The following is a 21,395-nucleotide window of genomic DNA, read 5'->3' as shown; positions in this document are numbered from 1 at the left end:
CCTGCCGTTTAACCAATAAACGCGCATCATAGCGCGATTAGGGCGGGACTTGTTCACGGTGAAGGTTGTGTGTGTGTGAATAGTGTGAGTAACAGGAACGGAGCGGGTGAGTCTTACTGAACATTAAATATGTTAGCTCATTTAGGAGCACCACTTTTTATTTTAGGCTATTGTCCTGCAGCCATATGTGGAGTTGTCGCTGATATTTAAAAAATAAGTCAGGTAAAAGGGGCCGGGCTAGGGTGGGAATTATACAGCAGCTAGCAGGTTAGCCTCGCTAGCTACTCACACACACTTTTAACTGGATGAAAGCAGCATCAACATTAGCCGGCCTTATGTTGAGGAGCTTTAAGAAATGCTAAAACAATGCTTACTTTAATTTTAAATGTGCGCATAATGCGTGTTAGTAGGTAACTTAGTGTGCAAATAGTAGCTGGTGTTAATTTCCTTGCTCTTTGATGTAGAAAAGGTTGGTTAACTGCCGCTTAAGGCTAGGTCCTAAAGTTAGCATTATTTACAGCTCTGTTGAGCCTTGTGGCTTGTGTTTTCGCATTGCAAAAACTTCCTAATATAAGATAAAGAAGACAGGTACAAATCCCTGCAGAAGTTTTCCAGAGTGGGTGCTTCCTGGTTCCTGACGCCACTTCTTATTGCGTGGCCTTCTCTGGTTGGACTGGATATGGAAGTTGACTCTTTACAGTGTAAAGACTTTGATTGTATGAGGATCTGGCTTGCTTAAAACCTGACACTGAGAGGATTATTTAGCAGGATTGTTTTTCTAAAAAATAAAACTTATTGCCTTTGTGAAATCATTGTAATTTCCCCTTCCAGGATTAATAAAGTGTACATTATTGTTATATTTGGCAATATTGGGTTTTTCTACACAGTACTCCTATTTGTACCTGTTAGGTATTACAGTGCTTGTCTTTCTCCCTTTAGGTAGTACGGTGAGCTGGCCTAACCACACCAAAATGTCCAAAATGGGCTTCCTCCGTCTGTCCTATGAGAAACAGGACACACTGCTGAAGCTGCTCATCCTGTCTATGGCTGCCATCCTCTGTGAGTCCTCTACTTTCCCATACACCAGAGCATGGTCTCGCTGATATAAAACAAATAAAATAAAAAAGACACGTTTATCCATGTGCTTTTCTTTCTCTTCAGCATTCTCCACCAGACTCTTTTCTGTCTTGAGGTTCGAGAGTGTCATCCATGAGTTTGATCCGTAAGTGCTACTTTTGTCCCGGCGGTTATTTCCGAGGCTTGTTTAAAGATTTTGCACCCCCCAAGTAATGCCAAACCTTCTCCTCCCTCTTACCTTCAGGTACTTTAACTACCGTACCACTCGCTTCTTGGCAGAAGAAGGATTTTATAAGTTTCACAACTGGTTCGATGACAGGGCATGGTATCCCTTGGGGAGGATCATTGGTGGCACCATTTATCCAGGTAGGAATTGGAAATAAATTACAAGAGCACAGTACAAGTAGATGAATGTTGGCATATCAATTCTATTTTGGGTTCTTTGATGTCAGAAGTAGAGCAGTCCAAGTGTTGTTTAATGTTTAGGTGATAGATTCATGTATTACAGTCTGCCTTCATTGGCACTACAGCAAAGCTTACTTGAACACCTCTTGTCTGGTGTCCCTCTCTTCTCTCTCCCCAGGACTGATGGTCACCTCTGCTGTCCTGTACCACACCCTGCATTTTTTCCACATCACCATTGACATCCGTAATGTCTGCGTCTTCCTGGCTCCCTTGTTCTCCTCCTTCACCGCCATAGTCACCTACCACTTCACCAAGGAGTTGAAGGTAGAAAACACATTCTAAAATACACAACAAACTGAAATATTCAAACCTTTTTTTTCCCCATTTTTTTAAGGTGACTTCTGTGACTTAGCTTTGCACTTCAATGCAGCAGTGATATCATGAGTTGTTTTTTTACTAGTATGGGTTAAACTCCAAAAACACTGGATCCTACAATTTCACTAATGCAGCTCAATAGTGACTGTTTTTTGGCCCTCCTTTCACACATCTTTTGAAAATATTTGGCGTCTGACGCCCAAAATAAGATAAATGTGACATCATCAGGGTTATTTTCTCAGACATAAGAATGTTTAGAGCTGCAGAGGACATTGAGCAACTGGGTGTGACAGGTAAACAGATCTTTTTGAGTGGAATGTCGTTTTTAGAATCGTATCAATACTTTTACATAGCACTTGTCTTAACATAGTTACAGAGTCCTTTTACAGAAGAAATTTTAAATTCAACAAGCAGTTTGTTGTACTTTATCATATTGAAAGTGGCAGAAATGCATAGCTGAGTACACTTTAATATCTGTTTTGTTCATCACAAATAATATTGTTCTCGCTAAATATTCACCAATGATATTGCATATTTTCCACATCGTGCAGCCCTACACCCGTATTGGCACTAAAAAGCCTTTTGTCTGTGTAGGATGCAGGCGCTGGGCTTCTGGCTGCTGCCATGATTGCAGTGGTGCCTGGTTATATCTCTCGCTCTGTTGCTGGCTCCTATGATAATGAAGGTATACATCTGCAGTGCACTATGCTGTTATTTGAATAAATCATCCCAGAAAGATTGTCAACGACATCCCTCTGTGTTATCCTGCGTCAGGTATTGCCATCTTCTGCATGCTGTTGACCTATTACATGTGGATCAAGGCTGTGAAAACAGGCTCCGTGTACTGGTCATCCATGTGCGCACTGGCCTACTTCTACATGGTGAGGGGAAGTGAAACTGCATGTTGTTTTATTGTGTGAATTTCGCGTTGACAGAGGTCCTGATAAGGTGTTTGTGTGTATCTAGGTTTCCTCATGGGGTGGCTACGTGTTCCTGATCAACCTCATCCCTCTCCACGTGCTGGTTCTGATGCTCACGGGCCGATTCTCTCACCGAATCTACGTGGCTTACTGCACGGTCTACTGCCTGGGCACCATCCTCTCCATGCAGATCTCTTTTGTTGGTTTCCAGGTAAGCTGAAAGGGTTACTATCTTATTATACATGTTACTATGGTAGTGCCCCCAGGTACCCCCAGGATTCCACACATTGGACTCTGACCTGCGGCCCTTGCTGCATGTCATTCCTCCTCTCTCTCTCTCTCTCTCTCTCACTCCCCCCCCCCTTTCGTTTCTTCAGCTGTCCTGTAAATAAAGGCCTAAAATGCCCCAAAAATAATCTTTAAAAAATTAGACTTTCTTAATACCATTTAGAATTAAGTTTAATACCAACTATATGAACATACTGGCAAAGGTATGTAGGATAAAATGGAATATCAGAAAGTATTTAGGCTATGAAAAGAATCAATACAACATTTGATTGTAGTACTTAACACCTGCATGCTTTGGGACAAAGAGTGTTGTCTAATATTGTGAAAGGACTGAACAAACGTTCAACCTTTTGTGAATGAAATGCAAGATTTTAAGGCCTTATTTTTTACTAATATAAATATATATATTTATATTTAAGACATTTTCAAGACCCCCGCAGGTAGCGGGGTGAATAGGGCTGCTCAATGTATGGAATTTTAATTTTGACTCTTAACGATCACAAAAACAAAATAATCAAAAAACAATTAATTTGCACTTAAAATTTTGCAAGTAAACTCTATTTTTGTCCTGAGAAGGGGAATTCAAAAAGTTCAATGAGCAAGTAGTTAAGGAAATTTTACAGTTGATGAGGTTTTCACTTGGGTTTCACTGTTTTCTTTTTTAAGTTCAATAAATGCAACATCTTCCCAAAAGTCAATGAATAAGCGTGTTTAATCACTGTAATTTCAATATTGACCAAAATAATAGATTCTGAATTATTTGTTTTTTTTTTTTTCATAATAAACCTACAATAAAAAGTTGACAGTGTCAGTTGACTCTGTTCTGCGGCACACTGTTGACCTCCCTGCCTCTCCTCTCATGTTCCAGCCGGTACAGTCTTCAGAGCACATGGCAGCCTTCGGTGTGTTCGGCTTGTGCCAGATTCATGCCTTTGTGGACTATCTGCGCAGCAAACTCAACGCACAGCAGTTTGAGGTGCTCTTCAAGAGCGTCATCTCCCTGGTGGGCTTCCTGCTGCTGTCAGTGGGCACTGTTCTCATGCTAACTGGTAAGAATTGTCAACGTGGTGCACCAGTAGATACATCTGCAATGGTGGAGGGGGGATGTTTGCTTCACTCCTTCCCCACCTTCTCCTTTGCTCTTGTGAAAAACATATTTTAAGTTCTTTTGCTTTAGATTAGGGAGGTCCCGATCCTGATTTCAAATATTGAATAACTCAACTGGGTTGGGCATTCACTCCCATAACCTTACTCAGGCTGTTACTCCCTGGAGCCGACAGCAGAGTTGAGAAGAAAATCTAAGATTGACTATTAAGTGCAAGAGGCATCTCTAACTTTAGTTTCCTCTCTAACTTTAGTTTCCGTTGTCCAACAGGGAACTTTAAAACAGTTTATTCTTTGGTTGGGGGCTTGCTGGGATACTAAAGACAACTGTTTTGGTGTTGGGAGAGAAACGACATATTTGCTACACTAAGTTAAACGTATTCAACTTAAGACATCTTTTAATTACTTTGTTCACTTTGTTCAGTTATTTTTGTAAACAAAACCAGTGTGCAGCTATGTTACCTGAGAAACTACAAGTATCTGATATGGACTTGTATTCCATGTTTAAAAAATCATATCGGGGGCTAAAAAAAGCTGATTGTCACATCCCTACTTTAGACTGTGACTGACCCAAAGTATATTTCCCCCCAGGTAAGATCTCTCCATGGACCGGTCGTTTCTACTCCCTGCTGGACCCCTCCTATGCCAAGAACAACATCCCCATCATCGCCTCCGTCTCTGAGCACCAGCCCACAACCTGGTCCTCGTACTACTTTGACCTGCAGCTGCTGGTCTTCATGTTCCCAGGCAAGTGCACACTCAGCAGAAACACACGGAGAAACAAGGGGTTTGAAATGTAGGATCACTCCATCTTTCATGCAGCTCGGTGTGTTCTTGTTGTTTTGACTAGTCTCGCATTGCCAGACCTATCTGCACAGCTCCGTGGAGTAATGTTTGGCTACACCGCACATACATTCTGGGATAGGTGAAAAAAACACTCTGGGTTGTTTGCATTTCTTTAAACCAATCGCAATCATATGGGTGTTGCTAAGCTCCAGACGCAACAACGGTTGCTCTGCTGAATAGTCTCTGGAAGGAACTTGTTCTGGTGGAAGATTTGCAACCCGCAAAAGAAAATACCACATACATTATGAAATGACGATAACTGTTAACTTAATACAGTATAGGGAGTTATTTAAGTCAGCTGATACATGGTTAAACCTCATTATCTCTTACCGGTGTATCACTGTGTGCACTTTGTCCACAGTTATCCCACCAAACGTTCCCAAAACATCCCAGTTAGAGAGGAAATACTGTAAACATTCCTACCTTGTTGCACCATCCAAAGTTTCTTAAAAAATCAGCATTTTCAGTGTGTAGCTTGCTAGCTAGAAGTTTGTTGTTTCCTGAAGCAAGTTTGAGAATGGCGACTCACATCCCGGCGATTTTCCTGGAAATGAACTGTTGTCGACCTAGTCTCCGTTTTGACTGACAGTTACCTTCCCTTTCCTTACAGTTGGTCTTTACTACTGTTTCAACAACCTGTCTGACGCCAGGATCTTCATCATCATGTACGGAGTCACCAGCATGTACTTCTCGGCTGTCATGGTACGTCCTGCGTAGAGCCCTGTGTTCGTTCCAAAGGACTCTCCAGAGAGCCGTTGATTGGTTTACTTTGGGGGTTTGTGACATTTCAACAGTGTTACCAGAAGATGGCACACTCGTGTAAACGCAACTGAAGGAAATGAAGAAAAAAAAAACTTTATATTTCACCTACTTGCGTGTTTGTTGCGTCCTCAGGTGCGTCTGATGTTGGTTCTGGCTCCAGTCATGTGCATCCTGTCAGGCATTGGTGTGTCCCAGGTGCTAACCACTTACATGAAGAATTTGGATGTCAGCCGGCCAGACAAGAAGAGTAAGAAGCAGCAGGACTCCACCTACCCCATCAAAAATGAGGTAGGAGACCTGAGAGACTGAACAATCGGCATATTTAAAAAAAAAGTAAGATGACCAAATAAAACGTGTGTGTGTGGGTTAGTCACTAAAGCTATTTTGCAGAACAATTGCTGTTTAGAGTGAGTTACGGTTTCGGAATGTCCTCTGCCTTCAGTCTCACCTGGTTGAGAAGAAGTCTCCCAGCTATTCCTGCCTTGTACTGTCCAAAGTTAGAGAAAGATAGTTATTTAGCTGATGGGATCTTACCGAGCTACTGCGCATGTGGGACTCCCAACAAAAATAGAAATGAAGTGTAATGCATCACTCTGTAGCTAAAACAGGTTTAAACACACGGGTTGAAAACACGATCTGCAGCACTGTGCAGTACAACAAAATATGGTGTTTTTTGTAAATGCAACCATGTAAACCTATTTTGGTACAACCTCAAAATACAATTATGAACCTGAAAATTAGTTTAATATGTGTGCTTTAAAATCTCTCCTGTGTACAGGAGATGTCTCCCAAACTGATATAATGCAATTCCATTCTTAAGAGAGGCATAGCAGAGATGTCTTCCCCTTCCGTGTCATATTTCCATCGTCAGAATGAAAGCATATTGATGGCCCCACAGACAGACCGGTGAAACCAGGCCCACGTTCAGCCCCGACAAAACGTAGCAACACGTTAAAAAACATAAAAAAATAAAATGGGAGTGTGTTGAACATCCAGTTGTGTGCGCAATCGCTCTGCCTTTTTGTATTTTATAGACCCGTCTCTGCTGATTGGGTGTCACCTGGGACACAGCCAATAAATGACCTACACACCCACCAAACGACAGAACACATTGGTGGTGTGACTCTTCACCGGTCTCACGATTCATTACAGTAATCCTGTCAACGATTCAAATTGATTCAATATCATCACGATATGGCACCACCTCAATATTATCATAACTTACTTCACGTGGCTTTCATTAACAAATTCAAGCAGTCAGATATACATGTATGAAAACAGACAATAGGCAGAAGAAAAAAATTGCAGAATCGTTTCTCACCGTTCTGAGGAAACCCGGATGTTCAACCAGGAAACCGTGGAAACTCGGTGCACGCCGTTCTGAGATTGAACGTGCCCCTGGTGACTTCCTGTGTTGCACGTTCCTACCAGGTTGCCAGTGGGATGATTCTGGTCATGGCCTTCTTCCTCATCACATACACCTTCCACTCTACCTGGGTGACCAGCGAGGCCTACTCCTCTCCCTCCATTGTCCTGTCGGCCCGCGGCGGTGACGGCAGCCGGATCATCTTCGACGACTTCAGAGAGGCGTACTACTGGCTCCGCCACAACACTCCTGAGGTCAGTCCGAGCCAAAGAGATGAGTCAGCAAGAAGGTCTTAACTGGGGGGTAGTGTTTGGAGAAGAAAAAGAAAAACTAATTGCATTTGTTCTCCCAGATATTGCGATTTTTAGCTAAAGTTCAATTTTCCCTGTGTAACAGACACATGTCATCGTAACATGAGACACAATCAAAACGGCTGTTTGTTCTTATGCAAGGATGAGAACATAGATGGATATTTAGAAAAAATTGAACATTGAACAGTCAAACAGAACATTTATCACAAAAACTAAAATTATAATAAAAACCAATTCCAATAAAATCATATAACCACTTTCCTGTAATCTGAAATGTCTGATATGGCTCAGTTCAACAGCAGCATCGACATATTACACTTTCTACAATCATGTTAAATAAAGTCATACAAAATGAATGAAACATCCACTGAAATTTCTCTTAACAATCTATGATTATATACTAATATGTAACTATTATTTCAGCATTTATCTTAAACAGTAAATATTATAATAAAAAGAGGAATAAAAAATGTTAAAGAAAATGTTACACCAAGCATTCAACTAAATATTGCATTTCATGATCGCTTTCTCTCAAATGGTAATTTGGATTGGAAAAGGATGAAAAGTTCAGGAGTTGCACCATCATGGCCATTAGATTGAAGGGCCTCCCCTCCATAGTTTGATCTTTCTTGTGTGTTTCCAGGATGCCAAAGTCATGTCATGGTGGGATTATGGCTATCAGATAACCGCCATGGCAAATCGAACCATTCTGGTGGACAACAACACATGGAACAACACACACATCTCCAGAGTTGGACAGGTGAGCCGGGTAACCTCCGGGGTACTCATGTGTATCATGCAGGCCTGTGACCATTGTTTAAAAAAGTGTGTAATCACAATTTAAATTTTATTTTTTCCATAATGAATTACATTAACTAAGAGGTTTGACTGTTGATGGTCATTGTTGATTTGGTCTACATAAACTAACTTGTAATTATTCAAGTGATTATTGGTACTTAATTTCTTTTATTGATGTGCATAAATGTTCTACTTTATGTTAATTTGAGAAGATATACAGTATTTGATGACAAAGAAGGTGTGGTTTACTTCATAGGCCTTGTTGTTGTTTTTTTTTTATACGTGACTGAAAGAGACCACTGTGTTGTTAATTGTAATTATTTCTGGGACAACTACTTGTAGAGCAAAAGGTTGAGTAGTTGTAGCTCTAGTATGAAGTGGTGCTGTGTTGACTGGGCTGCTCTCTGTTCTGTAGGCCATGGCATCCACAGAAGAGAGGGCCTATGAGATCATGAGGGAGCTGGACGTCAGTTACGTCCTGGTCATCTTTGGAGGACTGACGGGCTATTCTTCAGATGGTACGTCCCACTTTTCAGTAGATCCCAGTCCGTACAGCACTTGCAGCATTGTGACTTTGAAGGCCGCAATCAGACGGCCTGCGTTGGGCCGTGCAGCGGTCCGGCAAAAGAAACGCAGCGGACTTTGAGAAAAACACTGCGGTGCCCTGTCATGTAACTGGAGATCCGACTTGTCAGAGTGTTTTGAGCTGTGGTTGGAGGCGGTGTGAGAGTCCCAAAACAGGAAACAAGACTGCCTCTATTGCTGCCACAAGAAACATTTTAAATACTCTGAGGGGGAAAAAACCCAAAACACAAGCACGGAACTGCCCGGGAGTTTGTGTAATAGCTGACAATCAGCCAGTACTCTCATAGATGTACTAGCTCTCTTCTACAGTCAATAATGAGGAAGGCACCAGTCACAAGGGTGGTGTCATCAATAAGCAGCAGGTCTATACTTCCATCATCCTGACTCCACAGTTTGGGACCCCTCCCCTTCTTCTTTCATTTATTTTAATTTTTTTATTTGCAGTGTAATGAACAGGATGGTGGAATCTTTTGGAGTTGAATTTCTGTGATTCTGTACAGGAAAATATTTGACTCTAACATGGATTGCATAAAGTAATGCCATCAGCAGCAAAAACAAAAAGAAGAGATAATATTTCAGAAGGCATTTTAAGCACGGCTTGTCTAATTGTATCCATTTGTTTGCCCCAGACATCAACAAGTTTCTGTGGATGGTCCGTATCGGGGGAAGCACGGACACGGGCAAACACATCAAGGAGCACGACTACTACACTCCCACCGGAGAGTTCCGAGTGGACCGCGAGGGCTCGCCTGTCCTGCTCAACTGCCTCATGTACAAGATGTGCTACTACCGCTTCGGCCAGGTCTACACAGAGGCCAGTGAGTAACTCCCTCCTCGTATGACCCGCTTTTACCTTCCTATCGGAGACATGTTGTCAATGTAAGCAGTTTCTGAAAGGATAGTTTAGTTTAGTTTAGCAGCTCCTTCTTTTATATGATACTCTGTTTTAACCACAGTTAGTCGTGGGGGTGGGCAATATATCGATTTTCTATCGATATCGCAATAGAAGTAACATTGTCTCCGATTTTGGATATCGAAATATTGTTACATGGCAAGTTACAGTAAAGGGATGCAATTTGTTCTAGCTGTTCTTAATATTTAGTATATTTGCCTATAACCACTTAGTCGTTATATCCACATATTGATATTATTCTAATTGTGAAATTATATGTTAAAGCACCAAATTTCAGGCCTACAATATGGTCACAATATCGACGTTTGTGTATTTGGTGAAGAACATTGTGATATCAGATGTTCTCCATATAGCCCAGCACTAGTTAGACAGAAGTGTTGGGGACACTGTGGCCAGAGCGCCCAGTGGAAACTGCTGTGGCAAAACTTGAAAGATGAACTGGCGTACGTGCCCTTAAACTGGCTGCGCTGTCGGCAGGTTGATTTCGCTGGTCCTCCTCTTAAATATGAAAGTACAGCCTTCTGTACTGTGATTCTGATGATCCTGATCTTCTCTGCAGAGCGCCCACCTGGTTATGACCGAGTGAGGAACGCTGAGATTGGGAACAAAGACTTTGAGCTGGATGTGCTGGAGGAGGCCTACACAACAGAGCACTGGCTGGTTAGGATATACAAGGTAAAACGACTCACTTTTTCTCCTGATCCTGTCCCTTCACATAATAATATATCGGTAAAATAATAAGGACAGTTGGGAACCAAATAGATTTACTGGCCAAGATCAGATGTTCTGAAATATTCCCTTTGGGGAAATGTAAGAAATCCTGACACATGGCACATTAAGGAAAACTGATCCAGAAGGGTGATTTACATTTCTTTACAACCTAAACTTGGAGTTAAAGCTGTAATCATTAGTCATTTGACCGAAAACTAATTCTAATAATTTATTTTCGTCCTTTTTTCAAGTAATTATAACAAAAGATTTTTTTATTTTTTTTCATGTTTCCAAAGGAAAATTAGCAACTTTGCTTGGTCCTTAGATTATAGTCAATTAAATATCTTTGAGACCTTTGATGATGTCACCTTGGACTCAATGATATCAGCTGTCCTGTCGAATACAGGCCTAAAATGGCCCAAAAAATAATCTTTAAAAAGTAAAAAAATATTATTAAAAAAAACACAGACGCATTATATGCTTCCTGGCCTGTAGATAGGGTAGTCACTAAGGTATCCACCCACAGATGAAAACATGATTAATAAAAATCATGCCAACAATTTATGTTTGAATAGCTTAGTATTGAATGCATAAAAAGCTAAGTATAAAAGCTTTAGGCTACCCTACATGTTATTGTAGGACCAGTTTAATATGCAACTCAATTTTATACAATATTTAGGTGGGGGGATACTTTGTCTCTCTGATGAGGGGTCCTTGACTTAAAAACATTGACAACCCCTGTATTTATGGACAAAATGAAATGGAAATCAATTTAAAATCAGACTGGTGATGGATTAGATTAGTCCGTCTGAGGCTGGCCTAACCTTTTTTTATGATGTTTTGTTGTGTAGACCTTTCTAACTGAGTCTTGTTTTTTTTTTTTTCATATTTTAGGTCAAAGATCTGGACAACCGGGGTCTTTCAAGGACATAAAACCTTCAGACAGCAGTGAAAACAGCCTTTTAGCACACAGCACTGAACACCTTCCTCTCTGGTCTTTTAGATGAGAGCCCTTTTTTATACTTTTGTTTGGGGGGGGGGGGAGAAAATTGCAACAAAGAGATTTTGATTTTGTGAATGAATTTTCCTTTTTTTATTTTGTTATGAAATGTCTCATCTGGGATCAGAGGGAGCTGGTGTCAAAACGTCCAGTCTGTCAGGAAGCGTACTGTAATTCGCCAAGAAAGCAGTGTTCATTCTTGAGCGCTTTGGGTTTTTACAATGTGGTCAATAAACGTGGGGTTAAAAGTGATAAAATAGTGGTTTGTCCTTTTCTTCTCACACATTTGCACAGAATACATTGAGACAATGAATGTGGGAACTATGAAGTTAAACTATTCGGAGCAGTTTGGGGAATTTGAGACCCAAACTGGTGTCTCATCGTTTCTGGTGCTGAAGCAAAGTGGTTACAGTGATCCAGTCTAGGATTGGGAGGAAAAATAGCTCTAGCTTATTTAAACTAATCAAACATCCTGAAAATAGTATAATAGAAATGCTCTTGCAAATTGGCAGAAGGGAAGGCTTTATCCCAGCAATAGAAATCATTGAGCTAGGCTACTGAAAGAATAACTTGCTATTCATTAAGTCATCAGTTAAAGTTGTACCCACCTTCATAATTAATTTATACCGTTTGTTGATTTTCAGAGGGGAAATTACAATTTACACTGTTGGTAATTACTACACACATGCCTAAACTATACACACGTGCTCACCTAATCATGCACAAATAGATGTGAGGGTACAGTGCCTTGCTCGAGGGCACCTTGGCAGTGCCCAGGAGGTTAAGTGGCATCTCTCCAGCTACCAATTCACTCCGTACAGGGGACTTTAACTGACAACCCTCCGGTTCCCGACCCAACCCCCCTACGGACTGAGCTACTCTAGATTCCAGTAGTAGGCTGTCATTGAGACTAGAGCTGGGACATATGGAGAAAAACATGTTTTACCAAATTTATCACTGGCAATATTATAGGATTGACTCTAATATCAGTGACAGATAATCCTCTAATGTGAATATAACTAAGTGGGTAAGGGCAAATAAGAACCGCTAGAACTTCAGAAAGTGTAATCACTTTACTGTAATGCAGCCTTCAAAACCAGGAACAGAACACTTGTCATGTCCCGATATCCAAAGTGTAAGACAATATCTGACCTCATATCGATGTTGATACACTTTGATCACAATAATGTAATATGAACAGTGTTTGGCTAAGTGATAAACCCGCACGAGACTGATGCTAAATTTCTAGAATTAAAAGACAACGCATTAGGATGAGTTAATGTTCTTTATTTTAGTGCATTTGGCAACGTTATAATAAAAGTGTTAGGGGATAATATTTTAAAATACAACCATAATTCTTTAATCAGACACATTCAGATTATTAAAACTAAAACTTAGTACATTTTAGTAAAGTGTCAGTATACAGTGTCCATTATAAATATTCTTTTAAAACACATTTCCAGAGGTCCTCACAGTCTGGGCTGATCTGGCACATCTTCCAGAAGTGCGTGGTTTTTTCTGTAGATGTAGGCGTTGGCAGCGGTGTCGTCGTCCAGCTGCACCAGCTCTGCCAGCGAGGACACGCAGGGGTCGTGGTCGGCCAGCATCGCCGGCAGGCGGGACGATGTGCGCTGGATGCGGCAGGACCGGCGCACCGGGGTCAGAAACTTAAAATCTTTGATGTTGCTCTTTTTCTTGGATGTACTTGTGCTGGCCTCCTCTTCAACTGCCTTCTTCACACTAAAGAAGGGGAAAAAAATAAGTGTCAGAAGTAAAAAATAAATTACTTTGCCATTTAAATGATGCTTAAAGAAACTTTTTTTTTTTAGACCAACCGAATCACCTCGGTATCAAAAAAATGCCTTGTCACTGATTAGTGAATTTCAATACCTAAGGAGTAAATTTAATCAGCATCAGTGAGCCAATAAGCATGCTTCTACAAAGATCTAATGCTGGGGATTGGCTGGCTAACGTTACATGTAGGAAAGGGATGCAGGAAAAAAAAACTGACATTACACAATGGTAGGGCTCATGTAACAGTAGTAGGATTTATAGAATAAAGATTAGTGCAGTAATGTAATTTTTGTGTTAGAAAAAACAGTATTGTTTAGTAACTGGTATCAAAGTCACAGTATTGGTACCAATTTGTTTTAATGATACCCAGCCCTAGGCAAAAGAAAGGTGACGGACTGACCTTTGCAGGTATGGAGTAGTCTTCACACTGTACTTTATTACTGAAGCGTGCTCCATCTGTGGCGTGGTCTCCATCACACCATCATCATCGCTTTCTACTTCCTCATCCGTCTCCACTTCCTTGCCATAGCTTTCTTCTACTTCATCCTTCACCACCTTTGGCTCCTCGCCCTCCTCGTGCATTTCCTTCTTTTGCTCCTCTTTCGTGCATTCATCCTTCAGTTTACCGTCCTCCGTTTCAACATTGCTGCACATATCCGTCACCTGCGGGAGCTCTAATGGAAACAATAATGACAGCGTTAGCGAGAGTGCTACAACAACTACAGACAGAATACCAGTTATTCATCTTTCCGCAATACCAGCAACCTGAGTAGATCCGATTGTTTTTAGGAACTGACCACCTATTTCCCAAATGCACCACTCTACTTCAAACAAATCAGTGAACATACGACGATGGTGGACTTACCATCGTCGTATGTGAAGGCCTCCAAAGCTTCACACAGGTTCACCACAATCTGTCACAATGAAACAAAGAAAGGAAAATGGTTCACTGCGGAATGGGACATTAAATCCAGCTAAAAAGCAGCAACAGAAAGCCTGCCTGTTTCCTTACATCATCCATACTGTCCTGATCGGCATCAGAGTTTTCGAGCATGTCCAGCGTGACGTTCAGGATCCCTGGAGTTTGGCTGGAGTGTGTTGACCTGTAACAGTGGGCGGCGGCGGCGGCAGAATCTGGCTCGAGGGCTTCCTGTCTGGGTTCAGGGTTGCACTGTACGGCAGGCTGAGGCTGCGGTTTGGGAACAGCTTCAGGTTTCGCAGAGACTTTGGTTTTAGAGGGCTCTGCTGTTGTCATGGCGGGTCTCTTGAAAGTCTTGCCCTTGGAGGCTAGCCACTCGGCCAGTTTCGCTCTGCGGAGGAAACACAAACAAACATTTAAGCATTTCCGATGCAGTTACACTGAGGCCAACGTGTTGCATGTCAGAAAAACGTTACCTTCTTTCCTCGGCGGTCTCCATGGTGAATCTGTACTGACTGAGGGCATTTGATACAGGAGGTTTGTTGACCTTCTTATCTGTCCCTGGAATCTTTGACTTTGCGTTCAGAGCCCCACTTCCCTTGGCGGGAGCCACTTTAGTGTTTCTAGCTAGTGTTGCTGGGACGGTTTTGGTAGCAGGGCGAGCGCTGTACAACCCAGCACGAGGAAAGCTGGAGGCGGGACGCTTGGACACCTGAGCAGGTTCATCCGACACAGACCTGGTCATTGTCGCTGCAGGTTTCTGTGCGACGTGCACAGGCAGGTCAGTGACAGATACGGACCTGCGTTTTGTCACCTTCCCGACCCTTCGGACCTCTGCTTTGGGGGGTGGTGGTTTGGGATCTGCCCCGCCCACCGTGGCAGCTGACTTCCACATGGATCCTATTTTTGACTGGACAATCTTGCCTTTGTACATGCCAGGAGCGGGCCTTGATGACGGCGCAGCCGCAGGCGGCTTTGGAGCTTCTGCAACCATTTTCTTGTGTTTCACAGCCTGTTCCGTGAGGAAGCACCGGCTATGCGTTTGTCGTAGTTTGACATCAGCAGCGGCGGCTCCGTTCCTTTCTTTCTGTCCAGTCTTTGCCTTTGTCAGAGCTTCACGAGACGTCGACCTCGTGTCCACCTTGGCTTTATTAGCCAAGGTTTGATCTTTCGTGTTACTTGCCAGTTGGAAGGGAGTAACTGGCGTTTTCTCTCTTCTCTTTAAGGACTTACTGCAATGTGCAGGCTGGGCGTTTTCCTTGTTTCCCTAATAAAATTAAAACAATAAGACCATTAGGTAGATTAGACATGGGCAAAATAACGGCATATAGCGTAAGTAGGGTTAGAATAGATATGACATAAATGAACATTAACGTAAAGGGTATTCCTCGACCCAAAGGTCAAGGGTTCAAATCCGACCTGTGACAATAACCTGCATGTCTTTCCACTCTCTCCCCCTTTTTTTTTAAATTCATAATAATAATCATAATAATTAATAACTTACTTCCTTAAAAGTGTGGTTTCGATTTGAAACTGCGACATTATCCATTGTGAAGCCTCAAATCAATGAAGATTTCTGAAAGGCATCCAAACAATATAACGTTATACAAGCATTACATCATCATCATCTGCTATGCCGAGGGTCTTATTTTCAGGATGTTGCCCCCAAAACTCCCACACACGGTCAAAACGTTACGATAACACAACTAAATCTACTCTTTTGAAATTTTAATTATTAGCTTAGCAGTTGGGCGTACATTTACAACTTAACCGACTTGTGGGATAACAGCAAATAAACGTTAATATTAGCGGGACCTTAGATGGATTTGAGGGCGCTAACTGTATCTACATTTAAGTAAAGTTGTAAAGAAACGTTAACTTACTATTCTGTAGCCTTTCTTATGAGTTTTGCCACGCGAAGAAAAAAGCACGTCCGATCCAAAGCAGCACAACTCTGGAAGCTTCACTTCAAAATATTCGATTTGACTTGGTGATACTGGGCTGCAATTGGCCACGCTAGTATCGCGACATCATAGTTTTAACCAATAGTGTCTCAAAACTAAGAACGAGAACTGAAGAAGACTGCTTTCTTTCATCCCACACACAGTTCTCATCATCCCTTCTGTTTGAATGTTTGAACGCAAATAGGATTCCAGTAGTACCGGACGGTCAAGCAGCTACAACACGCCCAATGCATGACAGCCATGACAGCGAACTGTAACAAAGGGGATGTAGCCAAAAACAAACAGCTATTGCCTACAGTAGATAGTATGGGGGAAATAAGCTAACAAAAGCATTTTTTTAGGAAACATTACATTTTTACATCACGTTGACATGATAAAAAATGAGCGTTAAAAAAATAAACACTCCACTGGCGTTTGAGGAGATGGGTTCTCTAACTTTAATTAAATACGTAATACTACTTCACAAGTGGAAAAATGCAAATACTTTTGTTTCAATGAGGATATTTAAAACAATAATAACTGATAGTCAACGACTGTATGTGTGTTATTCTTATTAATTGAAGTTCACGTCACAAAACAACATCATGTTTTGATATATGCCATGCATGTTTTTGCGACCAGAGGCGGTTTTCTTTGAAGCTTTGAAAAGACTGCAGAGGATTATGGGAAAGAAGCGCTGTGTTTGATTTGGTGTTTAACGAAATTGTTTGAACAAGCAAGCGAATTTGCCTTTAAAATAAAACCCAAATTTGCAATCAGAAAGAAAAAAAAACTACACTTCAAGTGCAAGTCTGCACTTGATATGCATACCCTATGACTTGACAACCTAAACTAGCCTAGTTGGTATAGGGACATTTTTAGAGGGCTTATGGACGATAAAATGTCGAGGCTTTAAGAAAGTGCTTTTTCACATTAGGATGCTTTATTTGAGTAACCGTTTTCAAACACACTATATTTTATTTTGAAAGAAGAAAACGGAAATTAACTTGCTGCTCAACAAAGGTGCTTGACAGCTAACCATAATAGCTATCTAGCGGGAGCAATATAATTGGCTAAACACAAAGGATTTCACACCGCAATAAAAGAAGTATACAAACTAATAATGCAGAATCACTGCGCTGTGCCAAACTGTACAAGTGGCAAATCCGACCTTCTCTTCAGGTTTCCGTTTGATCCAGAAAGGTAACTTAGCTACAGATGCTAAAAGCTAACAAGATGCTCTCAAGCTAGCGTTAGCTAGCTAACTGTTATCTCCTCCCAGAACAGCGTGTTTATTTTTACGTAAAAAAACGACACGCTTTTGAAACGAGGGTAACTTTGGTTGAATTAGTTAAGTTTTGTCTCAGCAACATTTAATATAGATATGTGTTTCGCACTGTTTCAACGCCCTATATTAGTATACCATATACGAAATATGTATTATATCCGTACCTTTCAACACGCAAACTCCATTCAAAAGTTGGACACATTCACGTGCCCTTGCTTTTTGCTAAATGTTTGTTAAAATGTTCTGGCCAAGCCGGTGTTAGCTACACAATACATATAGCACTGCATTACTACAGTTGCATGTAAGGACTACCGTTAGTTAGGCAACTGCAGCGGATGCCGATCTAGTATTTTATTTCTGAAAGTCCATTACCTTGAATAGACATTTTTATAGCAGGGAAAGTGTAACGTTAACTCGTGAAATTGATGTGGAATTAAATGACGCATTTGTTAATCAAACTACAGAGGGTAACGTTGCTTACCCATTTGAACTGCTGTGCTACATGCTAACTTGTTAAAAAACTATGTGATGTTCATTTCCATGCGTGAGTTTTAAAAATATACATATACATCTGAGTCTGCTAATCACTTCCTAGACAACGCAGCTAGACAAAGCTTAGATGTTGACATATTCAGTATTTGTCAGACAGGTTTTAATGATATATTTTGTCTACTGAGGTTTTTATTGTGTAGTCCTTCCATGCTTAAGCCTAAAACATGCTTGTTAACGTCACCTTCTCTCACAGTAACCTTCCATGTCAGAGTGATGTATAAAGGTGGAGAATTGGCTTCTTAGAGCATGAAACATTTAATGTGATAAAGTAGATCAACAGCATGTATGTGTTTTGCCTAATTATTTGATGTATGTCATTAAATCATATGTATATATACAAAATGCATAAATTGATAAAACACTGAACCGTAACTAAATCTGAAATGCAAATTTTCCACTGACTTTTAAACGTGTTATCATTTTGGTTTTACATCTCCTTTTCAGGTCCAAGAAGTGGGTTGAAAAATGCCAGAGGCAAGATCTCATGGACAAATCACCAGGCCAGTTGTACAGATACTACAGACTTTGTGGGAAACATTTTGTAAAATCTTCAGTTGATAGTGTAAGTTACAGTATGTTTTCAGGTTGCATATGGTTTTGGATCAAATCGCAGAGGACAATATGACCCCCCCCCCCCCCCTTGACTTTGATTGCAGGACTCGAGTACAGTGCTAAAGGATGATGCCATACCAACTGTCTTTGATGTACCAAGCCAACCTCAAAATGGACAGGTGAAGCGCAGTAAACAGACGGTGGGTAAAATAAATCTTTTCCTTTTTTTTTATCTTTTTATGCTTCACTTATTATGTCTGAGATTTTGTCTGTATGTTTGTCTTGTATGGCTTGTGAGCCAAAGAAAAGTGTCCACCTTGGTGGACATTAAAGATTTATTCTAATATATTTTTCTATTCTAAATTCGTTTAAATGGGGGAAATCATTTTGTATAATGTGCCTTTTGTAGTTGCTTTGTAATCACACTTATAATTTGACTTATTGTAGGTCAAACCAGAAGGAACAGACAAAGACGAGATAAAAAGTAAGTTGTAAATTATCAACACACACACACGTTTTTTTTTAATCAGATGTGATTGTGGAACAAATGACTCCAACACACACACATTTGGTTTCTTTCTTACAACTCTTTGTCTTTCCCTTATTTTTATTTTTTTAGAAATCAAATTGTCTCCGGCAGAGACAGCTGAGAAAGACGTCCCAACTGTCCCGGAGGAAGAAGAATACAAAGAGTATCTTAAGTCATTATTTGAAGTTCTTGTACTGTTGGGAGGAAAGAGCATTCCTCCAACAGGGCCTGGTGATACTGAGCAGGATGGCCTTGGGTCAAGCAACTTTCAGACATTGTTAGAATATCGCATGAATTGTGGAGATGAAGTCCTTAAGAAGAGGTACGATGTGAATAAGGAGTGCTGCTCCTCTGCTCAGCTAAATCAATTGATTGATGTGTGCGAGAAATCCATCCGGAGTAAGCTGATGGAGGAAGTTCAACAAAATGGCTATTTTTCCTTACTTACCGATGACTTGGTGAGGATCTCGGGAGAATGGTACCTCCCCGTCTTTCTCCGTTACGTAGACCAGTCTAACTGCCAGCGGGAGAGGTTCCTTGGATGCTTGTCCTTTGAAGGAGATGGAGATGACTTAGCAGAGAAGCTTCTGTCTGAAATGACCGACAAATGGGGCTTGGATATGGAACAGTGTAGAGGTCAAGCCCACTCCTGCTCTGGGACACATTTTAGTCGAATGAAAAGATTTGCTGCCAAACTGATGGAGAGGTACCCAACGGCAGTGCTTACACTAAGATCCACTCGTCCACTGAACCTGTTGCTGGCAAATGGTATGGCCGTGTCAGGGGTCCAGCTTGTTCTGTCTACCTTGAGGAAGATCGAGGCATTCTTCAGCCAATCCACTCAACTGCAGTTGGAGTTGGAGCACGCCATTTCGATTTTCTACCCGGATAAAGAAGAGAAGGCCAAGGAACTGAAGGAGCTCTGTAGAACATGCTGGACCAGAGGAAATGATGCATTCGAGGTGGCAGGGGAACTCCTGGAGGCCTTGCTGCTCTGTGTGGACAGCGTTCATGACAACGAGGACATGAGGTGGGACGATCAAGTCACACACAACGCCTTGGAGATTTCAAAAGCACTGGCTGATTTTGAATTTGTCATGGCACTGGTCGTGCTGAAAAACGTTCTGACGCTCACACAAGCGTTTGGGAGGAACATGCGCGGGAGAGCAACAGATGTCCACTTTGCTGCAGCCAGTTTAAAAGCTGTATCGCACTCCCTGAAAGAGGTGTCTGACAACATCGATGTGTATCACGAGTTCTGGAACGACGAGGCCGTTAACCTAGCTGCTGCGATGGAGATCCCAGTCAAGGTTCCTCGCTCATTCTTGAGAAAGCACCAGTCGGAATCTGGAGACATTCGGCCGGAGATTTACTACAAGGAGCACCTGTCGGTTCCTGTGGTGGAGCACATCACCAGAGAAATGAATGAACTGTTCTGCGAGGACCACATAAAGGTTCTGAGATGCCTGTCACTGGTCCCTGCTGTCATAGAGCAGTACAAGTCCACTGAGCCAGACGAAGAGAATGTGCAAGTGTTTAAAAACGACATCCCTAACGCAGGAACCCTCTCCGCTGAGCTGCACTGTTGGTGGGTTAAATGGAGCAAAAAGGGCAAAGGCGAGACTTTGCCGTCCACTCTTCATGACACACTGCAGCTGGCCGATGTGAAGTTCTTCCCGAACATGCTTGCCGTTCTGAGACTGATCGGCATCCTGCCCACCTTGGCGCTGGAGGACAGCTGTGATGTGGCATACAAGCGCTTCCAGATGTACAAGGAGCACACACCTGAAAAATTCAAATCAAAAAGTCTCGCTCTTTTGTACATTAATAATGATATTGGGTACGATCTGGATTTGATGGTTGAGTTCTACATGAAGACATACCCTGACAGTGAGAGGTTGTGATTCTGGTAGTTAAGCCTCTGGAAGGATTATCCACCGCTTTTTTTAATGAGTCAGACGCCTTTTTATATTTTTTCTACTATCGAGCGTGCATACTGAAGTAGCATCTTTATGATGTTTTTGTCATGTTTGTCCTTTATGCTGTTTTCATGTTATGTTTTGGGAAGCCAGTATTAGTCTCACTGCTACCACCCAGCAAACTTCCCAGGGTGAATAGGAATCCTGATTCCAGCTTTTCAAGTCTATTTCTCGACTCTGTTGTTGAAATATGTTGCAAATTGTTCATGTGTAATAGTGTGTTATTTACTCCTGTAAGCCTTAGTAAAGTATTGCTGGCGTGTCACTCAGTGATCTGTTGACATGTAACAGTTGGATAACAGGGATCAGCTAATAATCCCTCCCTAAACACGTTAATAAAGAGGTTGTCTCTTGGGTTAAATAACTTTTTGTGGTCTT

General features: G+C 41.6%; 3 protein-coding genes and 1 long non-coding RNA gene across 6 annotated transcripts; 2 read left to right on the top strand and 2 right to left on the bottom strand.

Moving 5' to 3' along the window:
• The first annotated feature begins 5 nt into the window (after window positions 1-5).
• On the top strand, window positions 6-11,471 carry stt3a (STT3 oligosaccharyltransferase complex catalytic subunit A). 2 transcript variants are annotated; one of them, XM_034890716.1, is made up of 18 exons: window positions 6-106; window positions 940-1,059; window positions 1,162-1,222; window positions 1,322-1,443; window positions 1,661-1,806; window positions 2,452-2,542; window positions 2,632-2,738; window positions 2,824-2,988; window positions 3,934-4,114; window positions 4,761-4,916; window positions 5,626-5,717; window positions 5,910-6,065; window positions 7,209-7,397; window positions 8,098-8,214; window positions 8,668-8,770; window positions 9,467-9,655; window positions 10,310-10,425; window positions 11,356-11,394. In XM_034890716.1, the coding sequence occupies exons 2-18, from the start codon at window positions 972-974 to the stop codon at window positions 11,392-11,394; spliced, it is 2,118 nt and encodes a 705-aa protein (XP_034746607.1). In that variant the 5' UTR covers window positions 6-106; window positions 940-971. The 2 variants fall into 2 exon arrangements, with proteins under 2 accessions (XP_034746607.1, XP_034746608.1); XM_034890717.1 differs by lacking the exon at window positions 6-106 and having other exon boundaries at window positions 972-1,059; window positions 11,356-11,471.
• Window positions 7,296-17,744, bottom strand: LOC117955927. The gene is made up of 2 exons (XR_004659160.1): window positions 17,570-17,744; window positions 7,296-7,439 (listed from the first exon to the last, which is right to left on the bottom strand). It is a non-coding gene; the product is annotated as an uncharacterized LOC117955927 (long non-coding RNA).
• si:ch211-266i6.3 (cytoskeleton-associated protein 2) lies at window positions 12,900-16,331 on the bottom strand. Of its 2 annotated transcripts, XM_034890719.1 has the most exons (8): window positions 16,058-16,331; window positions 15,679-15,750; window positions 15,401-15,441; window positions 14,651-15,310; window positions 14,268-14,565; window positions 14,121-14,169; window positions 13,656-13,929; window positions 12,900-13,201 (listed from the first exon to the last, which is right to left on the bottom strand). In XM_034890719.1, exons 2-8 carry the CDS (start codon window positions 15,721-15,723, stop codon window positions 12,931-12,933), a joined length of 1,638 nt encoding a protein of 545 aa, XP_034746610.1. In that variant the 5' UTR covers window positions 15,724-15,750; window positions 16,058-16,331; the 3' UTR covers window positions 12,900-12,930. The 2 variants fall into 2 exon arrangements, with proteins under 2 accessions (XP_034746610.1, XP_034746609.1); XM_034890718.1 differs by lacking the exon at window positions 16,058-16,331 and having other exon boundaries at window positions 14,651-15,441; window positions 15,679-15,738.
• Window positions 17,083-21,380, top strand: thap12a (THAP domain containing 12a). Its single transcript, XM_034890715.1, has 5 exons — window positions 17,083-17,320; window positions 18,402-18,519; window positions 18,614-18,709; window positions 18,957-18,993; window positions 19,129-21,380. Exons 1-5 carry the CDS (start codon window positions 17,241-17,243, stop codon window positions 20,940-20,942), a joined length of 2,145 nt encoding a protein of 714 aa, XP_034746606.1. The 5' UTR covers window positions 17,083-17,240; the 3' UTR covers window positions 20,943-21,380.
• The last annotated feature ends 15 nt before the right edge of the window (window positions 21,381-21,395 follow it).

This window comes from Etheostoma cragini, chromosome 13 (assembly GCF_013103735.1).
Source record: "Etheostoma cragini isolate CJK2018 chromosome 13, CSU_Ecrag_1.0, whole genome shotgun sequence".
NCBI lineage: Eukaryota > Metazoa > Chordata > Actinopteri > Perciformes > Percidae > Etheostoma > Etheostoma cragini.
Note: the sequence above shows the minus strand (reverse complement) of the source record. Positions and strands in the feature narration are given on the sequence as shown.

Coding starts and splice junctions, on each gene's coding strand:
- stt3a (XM_034890717.1), top strand. CDS start 972: ATGTCCAAAATGGGCTTCCTCCGTCTGTCCTATGAGAAACAGGACACA. Junction 8,771..9,466: donor GACGGGCTATTCTTCAGATG/GTACGTCCCACT, acceptor TGTTTGCCCCAG/ACATCAACAAGTTTCTGTGG. Junction 10,426..11,355: donor GGCTGGTTAGGATATACAAG/GTAAAACGACTC, acceptor TTCATATTTTAG/GTCAAAGATCTGGACAACCG.
- si:ch211-266i6.3 (XM_034890718.1), bottom strand. CDS start 15,723: ATGGATAATGTCGCAGTTTCAAATCGAAACCACACTTTTAAGGAA. Junction 14,170..14,267: donor ATCAGGACAGTATGGATGAT/GTAAGGAAACAG, acceptor TCATTGTGACAG/ATTGTGGTGAACCTGTGTGA. Junction 13,202..13,655: donor ACTACTCCATACCTGCAAAG/GTCAGTCCGTCA, acceptor CCCCTTCTTTAG/TGTGAAGAAGGCAGTTGAAG.
- thap12a (XM_034890715.1), top strand. CDS start 17,241: ATGCAGAATCACTGCGCTGTGCCAAACTGTACAAGTGGCAAATCCGAC. Junction 17,321..18,401: donor TTTCCGTTTGATCCAGAAAG/GTAACTTAGCTA, acceptor TCTCCTTTTCAG/GTCCAAGAAGTGGGTTGAAA. Junction 18,710..18,956: donor TGAAGCGCAGTAAACAGACG/GTGGGTAAAATA, acceptor GACTTATTGTAG/GTCAAACCAGAAGGAACAGA.